The sequence below is a fragment of the Aptenodytes patagonicus genome, chromosome 3 (genome assembly GCF_965638725.1).
Source record: "Aptenodytes patagonicus chromosome 3, bAptPat1.pri.cur, whole genome shotgun sequence".
Lineage (NCBI taxonomy): Eukaryota > Metazoa > Chordata > Aves > Sphenisciformes > Spheniscidae > Aptenodytes > Aptenodytes patagonicus.
The window spans coordinates 84145957-84158270 of record NC_134951.1 but is presented as its reverse complement, the minus strand read 5'-3'; the positions used below and the strand labels follow the sequence as shown (position 1 = coordinate 84158270).

The 12314-nt window shown below is 36.9% G+C and overlaps 1 protein-coding gene across 2 annotated transcripts in view; it reads right to left on the bottom strand.

The window, feature by feature from the left end:
* Positions 1-1071: 1071 nt before the first annotated feature.
* The window catches only part of FAM120B (family with sequence similarity 120 member B), a 59570-nt gene continuing 48327 nt past the window's right edge, over positions 1072-12314 (bottom strand). For both annotated transcript variants that reach the window (XM_076334045.1, XM_076334046.1), the window contains 4 exons: positions 10693-10801; positions 9309-9422; positions 5260-5317; positions 1072-3056 (listed from right to left, as the gene is read on the bottom strand). In XM_076334045.1, coding sequence (XP_076190160.1) covers positions 3044-3056; positions 5260-5317; positions 9309-9422; positions 10693-10801 — 294 coding nt within the window. In that variant the 3' untranslated portion in view covers positions 1072-3043. The remainder of the gene's footprint in view (positions 3057-5259; positions 5318-9308; positions 9423-10692; positions 10802-12314) is intronic.

The following is a 12314-nucleotide window of genomic DNA, read 5'->3' as shown; positions in this document are numbered from 1 at the left end:
TTTGCCGCTTCAGGAAGGGTCCCCCGTCGCGATCCTCCGCTCCGGAGCCCTTCGCCTCGGTGGCTTCGCTGAAATGGCGGGTACAGTGGGTTTTTAAACTGCTGCCGCCCCTCTTGTCCCCGCCCACGCTGAGTCAGAGCTGCCGCTCGTCAGGAACGCCCTCCTCCGGCTCGGGGAATGGCGGGGCTGGGGCTCCCTCTCGCTCCCTGCGCTTTTCCTTTTCGCGGGTTTGGCCGCGGTTTTTTGCCGCTTCAGGAAGGGTCCCCCGTCGCGATCCTCCGCTCCGGAGCCCTTCGCCTCGGTGGCTTCGCTGAAATGGCGGGTACAGTGGGTTTTTAAACTGCTGCCGCCCCTCTTGTCCCCGCCCACGCTGAGTCAGAGCTGCCGCTCGTCAGGAACGCCCTCCTCCGGCTCGGGGAATGGCGGGGCTGGGGCTCCCTCTCGCTCCCTGCGCTTTTCCTTTTCGCGGGTTTGGCCGCGGTTTTTTGCCGCTTCAGGAAGGGTCCCCCGTCGCGATCCTCCGCTCCGGAGCCCTTCGCCTCGGTGGCTTCGATGTTAGTGAATGTTCTCTGAATCCCCTTCCAGAAGGGGAATAAATAAAGCTAATAAATAAATACACAATTTCAGTGAACATTTGATGAAAGGCATCTACCCAGTGCACAGGCTAGAGAAAACAGTAAGCAATATAGCCAAACAAGAAATAAGAATGCTTTTCTTCACAAACATAGGTTCCTTCACTTCAGATCCATGTCTGTTTTTCCTCTTTCCTGTACCCACTCAAAGTAACCCTGTAGTCCACATATCAGTTCCCATCAGACTGGAATCTTTAAGGTCATGTTCTTGTATATGATTTCCTTCTACAGTCCTTTATGGACTTTCAGTGAGACAGGAAAGTAGCACTTCTATGTTTCGACTTCATGCTTCTGCTTTCACTTTATGATTCCTGGTGGGAAAAAAAAATCTTTTGGCTTGGAAATAATAATAAGCAGCTTTTGCTTATGGTCTAACATTAGGAGGAAAAAAAAAACCTCACAGAGAAGCTAACAATTCTTCAGTAGTCAGGGTAATTATTACCAACAATTCATAACATACCACAACTAGCACAGCAAAACTCCCACTCTAACTGTATTTAACTTTGTTTATTGAGGCCAACAGAAATCTTTTCTCATATCAAAGCCTGAAGGGGGAATTACCAACAAATTCTGGCACACAGTTACATTCTTTTCAAATACACTATTATACATCATGAGATTCCTGAAACTAGAGAACTCTCCATAAAACTCAGACCACATTATTCCAAAAGGTTGGGGGGGGGGGGGGGAGAAAAAAGTGGTAGTACAATTACAGTCAGTGACAAATCAATAGAAAAAAGAAGCAGGAATGCCCTTATCATGACAGGATCCCTGAAACACAAATCAGACACTGTGTTGTGTAAAAATTGTGTCTGTTCAGACTTTTAATAGAACTAGAAATCCTGTATTGCTGCCAATTTATTTGTTTAGCTGGACTGTTGCTATAGGCAGAGTATGAAAGAATATATTTATTGGGTTACAAACAGAAAAATACATGCAAGGAAATTAATGTATTGAGTTATGTATGTCTGACAATACTATTCACTTTGACATAACGTATACTAAATAGGAACTAAGTTCCACTGGCAGTCAACTCAAAGGAGTTACCTGCACAAGGCCTAAGAAACAGTATTAACTGAACAATAATGGACTAAAACCAACAGAGTTTGAATCGGTAACCATTGTACCACAAAGATAAGTGCAAGTTGTACAATAGCTATAGTACTTCTGAAAATAGATTTCAAAATTAGAGCTAAATTTTCTCTTTGGAATATAAAAATAATGCTTTTTCCTCATGCTAAACACTTCTAAAGACATCTAATTTCAAGTGTACTTATGCACTATTCTAAAAATACACATATCTCCAAAGTAGTAATAAAGTCTGTGTGATGAATAATAGACCAGTGAAAATTAACACAGGAGATACCTGATTGCCCTACCTGTACTCTGTCCATTTACTTAGGTCTCTTGAGACTACCTTATCAGTATGGAGTGAAATCACAGTGCCACTAATATCTGCAAAAGATGCACCAATGATGTCAACAGGGAAAAAATTTTACCCTGTGTGCTTCAAACAACTGCCATTTAGGAAAAAAAAAAAGAATGCATTCAAAATGGCTGTTAGTTTCCCCTTGATTTAGAATTTCCTTCAAAATTATACTGGCCAGAGGCTCACACTGACACCTTTACTTTAGGCTAAAGACAGATGTAAGGTCTGGCATAAACTTTAAATGTGACATAAATGATTCACTACAGATGGAGAAGAATTCTAGGTATTCCAGAAGAGGACTATGCATTTGACTCAGCTCTGAAAGGCCCCAAAATAATAGGACATTAAAGCTGTAGCAGTTTTGTACATAGAAACTAATTTTATAACTTTCTGGAATGTTTCAGCTACCCTTTTCTTATTCTCTGAGACTGAGGAACTATGAAAGTAAGCCACATGACAGAAAAGTAACATTTTTTAACCATGATATGATTGTAAACACTTTAGAAGTACCCTTTTTTGTCCGAGACTGGGCACTTTCAGCCTCATAGAGCATAAAGGTTTAACAGAAGAGACATAATCGTTTTCACAACAGAACCAGATGAATTCATTAAATTTTTGCAGCTGCCTTCAACACCTAGGACTGGCCTCTACTTTTTAGACATAATTTTTTAATGATCATTTTTCATAACTGTGTCAACAAGGCTTTTGTAAAGTGCTCCAAACAATACTATCTGGAACCTAAATTATATAATAATTGTTTCACAACATTCCATAATTCGTTTCTCTAAGCTATAGGCTAGAAAAAAAAGTATACAAAATAAAATGGAACTGAAAATAAGGCATGATAAATTTCTGATTAGAGCCTTCCCACCACCATTTCTGAAATACTGATTAAGTTTTTATGATCTTCAGCATACAGCATTTCATAAAAACGTATCTTGTTCTCTTATCCATTTTCATCCACTTCCAGTAATGAGTAGGGTCACCTGGGTGATCTAAAAGACAAACAGTTGTGAGGAGCCAAATAAGACACATGAACATCAACACTGAAACAATTTTAGCTGTTACGGCCTGTTGCAGGGTAAGATTTTGTGATCCGTATGACGCAGGTGATTAAACGACCATAATGACGTGTTCTGGGTTTAGTGACATATGTATTAATTATCCAGATCAGCACTTAACGTTTTGAACCTTAAGTTCTGCAAGTCTTAATGCAAGCATTAAGTTTCAGAGCGTCTGCTACTCTCTGTTAGTATGGATCATGAGATAGTTTTCAGATATAAATTTAATTTTCAAATGCTTCTAAAAATAAATAATTCTGGCAGTAATACAATAAGAAGCTTAAGACTGAGACACAGTTTCTGTATCAGTAAAATCTAGAATGATGATTATGAGAACTACACTAACAACATACCAACCAATAGTATTCAAAACAAAAAAGAAAAATAATCCAAAAGAGTGGATTTTCCAACATGATGAACATTAAGGCCACAGTTCTCTGTGTAAATACAAAGTTTTGTCCACGTGCAACACCACTGACTTCACTGTTTGGAACAGTCATCATCCCCAATAACTAAACATGCTCTTACAAAAATCTGCAAACTGTATCAGATTTCAAAACTTGCTGTTAACATTTGGCTCTATCTTTGGATATCCTCTTTTTCTGCTGCTCAATCTTTTTTAAGAGCAGGAACAGGACATCAGGATTTCATTTTTCTTTCATCATACACATCCCGTATGAGAAGGAGAGGTTATTATATAACTTCACGTACTGAAAATGCTGAAGTACAAAACTAAAGATACTGTGATTCCAAAGCACATAAACAGGCGAAACCCCATCAGTTCCATAAACATCCACTTGAGCCAACGCAATTCAAAGATTGCTAGAAACCTAAGAACAGCATGAAATTGTTGAAAATTACATAGATGGAGACAATTTTCAATTAGGTTGAGATGCAGATCAGTAAAGAGATAAACACGGTTCTAAGTGTGTCACCCACTTTCTATGTGACATAAGTGCTGCTGACACTTTTTTCCTCTGGTACAATTTTCACACTTCATGATTTAAAATAGGACTTCTACATAACTGCCTAATTTTTTTTTGCCTGAAGACAGTAATTAAGTAAAGTACCTCTGATTATCTTTAACTGCATTGGTATGCAAATGGAAGACATAAGAAAGTTGTTGTAATCTCTAAAACAGTTTCTTAAAAAACACAAGTGTGTGACTTGAAGAGGGGCTTTTGTGGTACCAATTTACCAATATATGATCCTATGGTGCTGTTAAAAATTGCACGTGCTCTGTTATTTCACATTTCTTTAGTATTATTTATATTAACTCTATTTAAAATGTATTAATTTTATAATTAAATACATACATCACTGAAATTGAATCATAAAGTGAAATACATAATTTTTTAAGAAATAATTCTGAAGATAAGTGTTTAAATTAGAATTCTGGACAGGAAAAATACTTAGTTCTCATAAGTATTATTTATTACAGAAGTAAAGCATGACAGATTCCTTCTCTCCTCAGCAGTGATGTGGTTCACTCTGCACAGTCAGCTGAGATAGACAGAAAAAGTTACTTAACTAGAAGTGCCAAAAGTAATAGCAATTTTTGGCTCTTGTAAGAAAGTGCTGCATTTTACAGAAAGGTAATTTTGTTTCACTGGTAGATGATGTTTACATCAGTGATGTCATGTTTCAAACTTTTCCAGAGGTTTCAGTAACAATGGTATAACCCTTAAGATAAAGATATAATCCACAATTAAGACACAAACCACAATTCAGCATGGTGAGCAAACTCTTGTAATACACACAACTATAATGAAAATATGCAAAACTTACAGTTTAAGTCTTAAAACTTACAGTCAGGAATATCTAATGATGTTGTAAAAACACTTCAGGCTTTCCAGCATCAAATGGACAAAACAATGTAGCTATACTGGGATGCTACTGTGCTTCAGCTGGTACCTTTAAGTTAAGTTTTAGTGATTCCGGTCTCATAGCAAGCTTACACCTAACATGACAAGTGATTAGCAAGCTGAATAGCCTCAGCTTTGAGTGATTTCCTCTGCAGTCACATGGTTCAGTTACTCTGTAAAGTTCTTAAAAAGAGGCTGTCATAGACAAAAATTATCTCAATGGTAACTATCCCATCATCTCAGTTTGCTACCTGTACACACATATTCTTTACCGAGGAGGACGGTGGAATCTTCTCCTCCGGTCTGGATGGCCCAATCCATATTCTCTACCTGGAGGAATTAAATATTTTTAATTACCGTTAAAGCAGGAAAGCAAGACCTTATTCAGATAACCTGCAAGAAAAATTACATTTATACATATTTTGAAAAAAGAATGTCTCTCTCTAGTTAGTGTATAATTATAGCTAGTATTTTGAGATGTTGGAGGATACAGTCCATGGCGGCATTGCTCTTCTTAAAGCTTTTGGGCCACTGTAACTTTTAAATCTAGTCCAATTAATGGTTTGGGACAGTGAATCATACAGGTCATACACTGTGGTTGGTAGATCAGACCGTGTGAATTCAGGAAAGGAAAATACACTGTTTAGAACCAGACGTAAGCTATATTAACAAACATTTTCATACTGGTTTAAGTGTGCCTGTGTACAATACTGCTTTAGTTATAGATTCCTATAAGCAAAGTAGTACTGTAAATGAAATCTTTTTTTCAACACCGAAGCTCTACCACGTCCCAACTACATTACAGTTCTATCAAAATCCTATTAATCAGAAACATGCTTGAACACAGAGTACGCAACACAAGTGTGGAAGCCTTGATTAAATACCTAGCAAATGAAAACTTGCTACAAACTTAGATCCTTCAGTATAGTTGTATTATGTTCAGCTACATGGTTTACAGTGTGCTAAGACTGAAGTGAACGTACTCTTTTGATGCAATTACATTCCATGAAGAAATGGGACTCCGGATAATTCCCTTTTGTCTTGGACAAAAGAGTTTCTCTTGAATGAGACATACCTCCAACAATTCTATTTTTTCCATATCTTTCCTTGACACTCATCTTTCCTCCCCTGAAAAACTTTCAATTTTCCATAAAAGCTTTTCTCCAAGACCTTGTTTTTAAAGAAAAATAATGTGATATTTTCTAAGTTTAATTCTTTAAAAAACAAAAGCTGCCCATTTCCCTTTTTCTCTTCTTTTCCAATAGAGAGATGGAAGAAAAGCAAGGCAAAAGTGGATGTCAACAAAGAAAGCAAAACTATTTTTTTGGAGAGAACATAATTTTCTTAGGCAGAATATAGTTGACCCCCAAATCCAACAACTTCTAAATGCAAGTATGAAATTGTCAAAACGCTTCACTATTTCCCCATCTCCCTGTTTATGATTCTGGTGATAGATGACTGGTAGCTGAAATTATCATCCATTACTCCTAGCTCTCTGGCAGCTCTTACTCATTATATCCTCATCCCTCCCCTGGGTCCATCATACAGAGAGTTCTGATGTTTACCTTATCACTGGCTGAAATTCTATATCCTTGCCAATACCTTTCACTATTTCTAATGTATTAGGGTGTCCTTGATTTCAACCATTCACGTAGCTGTTACAACCAGTCCTATAGACACTCTCTCCCCTATCTCCTTCCCTTATCTTCAGCTCATTTTTCAGAAGGTTTTCAAATACTAGTATGAGAACCATTGTCCAAATCACTGAAATTTTAAAATATGGCTATAAAAGTATATAAGACAATGCATAGATAAGGTTAGACTTACTTTTTTATTTTCTTTTTTTGCTATCTTTTGTATGTTGATTTAGATCTAGGTGGTAATTTGTATGCTATGACAAACAATCTCAGTGTTTATCAGTTGGACTGCTGAAGAGAGTGACAAAGACACATGATACTCAATAGTGATTTCCATAGTTCTTAGTGCTCAGTTTATTTTTAGTTATTTGTAGAATGAGGTAACAATGTGATTCAAAACAATGTATTAGTGGTCTTAACTGCTAATTAATGAAGTTTTGTCTACCAGTAGGCTATATGGCATGTGGTGTGGTGTTTCAGCCATGAACCTAGAATCCGTAAAGTCATGCGTTTAACACGCATCAGAATGGAAAAACACTCAGAATGGGATACACAAAAGTCAGCGTGCTAAATAGGAAGTCTTCTAAATTAACAAACAAGAAACACTAAGGGAAAATCTACCTCCCTATGAGGCTTAGATGTCCTGCTCTGAGTTACATGGATGCACTCTCCATTTGTGACACACAGCCAAGAAATTTATGAAAAGAACTTCAAATAAATAAATAAAATCAAACCAAAACAAAAAATACCCAACCCCCCAAAAAACCCAAAAAACCCACAGCTGAATTCCCTTCTCTCAAAATACAGCTAGAGGATGAGATGTTAATTACAACAGATCAGTGGTTAGTATTCACCAGAAAATGAGGGATGTCTAAGTTCAATTCTTGTTCTGCCTGAGGGGATTCAAACCATCATCTCAGAGAAATACCAGTGCTTCTTAGGTTTATGCTTTCTGGGTGGAGGCACTCTTTCCTCCACTGTTGAAGCTGAGACATTGTCATGGAATTCTTAAACATTAACTGATAAGAGAGAGCAAAGGCTGCCTAATCATTAGGTACACTCCTGACACAGAAGATATGGGTCCCATGGTTACCGTTCCATTACTTTTTAATGTATTTAATCCAATGATTTATATATAATATGCAACAGTGGGAACCATAACAGTATACCACGGGAGGGTATATAAAGGATGGGATAGATAGATATCAGTAATATTACCAGGAAGTTTTATCATGTAAGCTATCATGGAACACAAAATCGCTACTTTTTTGTTCTTTTCTCTCTCTCTTTGGTGAGACATACACATATAGCAGAGACAACAGCTACATAATGAAGCAACCCAAATACCTGTCTTAATATTAGCAAACTTTGGAAAAAGAAACTTTGTCAAAATGAGTCATCTTGGCAGATCAGTTTAAAAGGAGCTCTAAAACATTGCAGGGCTCTTTTGTAGGGACAGATACATTTTTCCAATAAATCTATTTTACTTAGAGGCAATTTAACTGCACTTATGGGATCATGTTTTGAAGAGCGTCCTGAAGGTAGTAAATAAGACTAGTGTAGAAGCAGCCAAGATGTTTTAATAATGCTACTGAAACACATTTATAACACAGTTCAGCACAGTTACTGTGGAACATACTTTGTGGAATACATCTAGTCGTAAGATCTCTGGAGCTGGTCAGAGATGACCTGACCCCTGAATAGCAGGCTTCTTGAGATGGTCACAGTAACAACGACCAGTTTTGGTTCTGCTCACGGTCAGCATACACACTCTACATTTTAACTTTACATTTTACATACACGATCAATCTCATCTGTGATTCAAATGATAGTATCTCCCTCTCAAGCATACAACAGTGGCAGCTGAAACACATTAAAGACTTTATTGTATTTATTTATTATTTATCCTCCCTAATCACATCATCAATCTTCTTTGAAAACCTCACCTGGAAACATAGAAGAAATTTGGGCTCTGCAGACCTAATAAAATAATTGATCTTTCTTAGACACTTCTCTTCCTTTTGCTTATTTTCTTTAATCTACGTGTATATGCTTTAACGCATAATAATGAGGAAGTAAAACTGAATTATGTCAGCTCAACAGTGTTATCCACAGTGATGCTTCATTTAAATGTCTGTTCAGTTCAAGAAGTGAGATTGGCGAATGACTTAAGATTAATGCCAAGACAAAACAGAACTTGCATTTGTATTACTTAGGCAATGATCTGGAAGCTGAGCTCCTGATCTAGAAAACCACTTAGGAATGTGTTTAACTTTATTCATACGCTTAAGTGTTTTGTTGAAGTATGAACTAAGATCTGCAGCTAAAGACTTCAGACAGACATTTCTGTGCAGCTGTGCCAATTTGTTTTAGAACTATTACAATTTTAAACACAGTTCAGCTGAGACCAATCATGGAAAGTTTAAATACCACATGAAAGCTTTTCCCCCAGAACATTGTGAGTAAAAGATGACTCCAGATTACAACGCTACACTCTACCTCACCTTGCAGGGTTAGTTTTTGCTAACAGTAGTACACAACTATAACTGATACAAGTTTTGCTATTGACTGCTGTAGCCACAGGGTAACTGCATACATACAAGTGCAAACTGTATATAGACACAGAGCTGTTATATTGTTGATAGAGACAATTCCAAATACACACGTGTGCACATATTTTTTACCTTGTGGTTGAGGATTTCTCCATAGGAACCCCCTCATCTGGTTATGATATGGAGGAACAAAAGAACTTCTGTGTGTTTGTTGGAACCTGGGATTAAATTCTCTTTGTTGTGTTCCTGAAAAACAGTATTTACTAAGCAACTCTGCCTGTATCTAAGATTAAATGAAGAAAAAGAGAGACAGCGTATTCTTTTTCGGGAAACAGCATTTCTTAGTTTTATGCCAAAATACTTACGCACAATTACGATTTTTCCAAACTAAAGTCAGCCTAATAAGCATGGTTCTTGTTCTCATTTCCATCTATGCACATCATGATTACAAGCTGTTAACAAGTGTATTTAGAAACCAGATCAAAATTTTATGACACAGATTTGGAGACTGCAGTCATTAAAACAAAACAGAAATCTCTGTCCAAATTGGAATCACAAATCATAATTAGAATGGTTAAGTACAGCTCTCAAGCAATAGCAGATGCTAACAAGGTCTGGTATCATAAATCACCAACAGATACCCTTAGTTTTGAATGTCCAGCACCAGTATGGTGTAGTACCACATCAGAAGTATTGCTGTCACATAATGCAAAGTAATGAACTAGCAGAAAATCATTCTGTCTGTTGTAATTTGCTCAAGGGATTTTGAAGGGGTAATTTTTATCCTCATAGACATTATAATTGATCAGGTATTAAGCAGGTAATAAACATAATACCAGCATAAACACTGAGATTCAGTGTGAATTATTTCGAAGCCTCAAAAGCCTCAACATTCAGGCTGATCTGTGAATGATGCTAAAAACCTTTTAGATGTTTTTTTCCCTGAGAGTCAGGCAGATCAGGTGGGGAAAACAAATGTCTTTAGTAAACCGAGCCATAAAGTTTGGGGGAAAAAAAAGCAAGGTCTTAGGCAAAAAAAAGCTGTTCTCCAGGTTGCCCAAAAGCTTTCTTATATTTTGAACTGTATCAGTCAGTCCAAAAAGGAGTATTCTCTCTTCAATGCCTCACTCAGACCTTCAACTATCAACGTTAAAATAGCTCCCCTGAGGGAAAGGAAGAAAAAACTCTGAGTCATCTAATTCCTCCTATAAAAATAACTTTAGTCACTGAGTAAATCGCAGGGATGCTTCTGTCAGTGAATGATATTTTATTTACTGCATATATCTCACTAACTGTGTAGCTAGATTGAAATATTCTATCCAAACCTGGGTAATCAAATTCACATGAATTCCTAAAAACAGGAAATATTTTCTTAGATCTCTCCTTTGGTTTCTTGGAGAAAGACCTTACAATTTACTTAGCTTGATGGGCTGCCTATGTAAATGCTGCTGCCGTTGGAGGATAATTCAGCTCATCCATATATTGACTTTATTGAGAAAATTAACACAATGCCAACCTGTGATAAATCCATTCCCTCTTGGTCTGCTCTGTATTGTTCTCTTCTTTGCTGTGCAAGCCTCGCAAATGAAAGACTTCAGATTCTGGAAGGGTGTATACAAAGACTCCTGCAGACAACAGGGTTAAAAATCAATGACTGTTCTGCTTTTCTCTCTTCAGGTGTAGCACAAATCAATCACATATTTAACAACTAAAAGACTTGTCTTAGCCACACTCATGCATGTATGAAGGTGGTAGGTCTTGTTCGCATTTTTTCAGGAAACGAAGTTCAAACATTTCCTATTAAAAGTGGATCCTTGGAGGGATGAGTAGGGGTGCAGAAGGAATGTTTTCCCCTTTCTCAGTGAAGTTTGTTTTTCTTCTCTGCTCACATCTGTAAATCACTTGCTTTCCTATTCTATTACCTTGCACCTGTAGATAAACTTAACTAGACTTCTATCAGCAATACCTCAGGCAGAGATGGTTAAAGCTTCCAGATAAGGACTGATGAACTCAGGGAAAACACACCAGTGAAAATCAAAGTATCTTAATCTCATACATTAGAAACAAAACTTAACACGATAGTAACACATCAGCCCCAACTCTTGACTGATAAAATATAAACAAGTCTAAAGAGAAATGGGGGAATTAAATAAAAATATTTACCTTGTGGTGTGATGAAAACTTCTACTGTCAAAAGGACAAGCTGAAGCTATTTAAAGATGCAATACTAAGAGATGTGATATAGCCTTAACTTTCACTGATTTCAGTGAGCTTTGAACAAGTGTCAGATCATAGAATCTTTTTCTTTCTTATTGATTTGTATTGAGCATGTGGGCAGTAGTACACATTGAAAAGAATTATGAAAAGACAGATCTTACAGCAATAGCATAATTTGTGATTTTCATAAAACTGAACTGATTTTTACAGGATGACAATTCCTTTTTGTAACAACCAAGGCGGAGGGGGAGCAGGAAGGAGGGGAGAGGATTACAGGATAAGGTAAAAATCCAATAGGTGGCAAGACGGCAGCAACTAGAGAGGTTTCTTAAATTAGAGTCTGAATCCCTGAACTTTCCTAGCACATTTTTTGAGTTAACAAACCTCTTTATAGAGCCTTAAGCAAAACCCACAGATTTTTTTTTTTTCCACACAAACTGAGTACAGTCTGTAAAGAACACCCACTAACGGGAAAAACCTTTCATTTTATTCTTGGGAGAATAAATTCAGAATGTGTTGATGAAGGTTGGATGAAAGGCATGATCAGAAAAGGACAAAACATACCACTTATGCTGACCCTGTTAGGTGATTTGGTTTTAATTTAAAAAAAATGATCATGAACATACTCATTAGTGAGAAGCACAATAAAAAGGCTAATAAAGTGATAATATCATTGCCTCACTGCTTTATGAGACTATTATATCCAATTTTCTGTGTGGATAAACAAACTAATATGATTACTGTTATGAAAAACAGAGAACTAGCATAATATGAGCTTAGCATATTTTTTTAAAAAAGCAAAATGGCTCTATTTTTCATTCTTATCAGAAGCTTTCCATTTTTTATCTTTAACAGCTCCTAGGCTACAAAGAGCTGAGCTACACAAAAATATCAACTGCATTTAATTTATACATTTTCTTC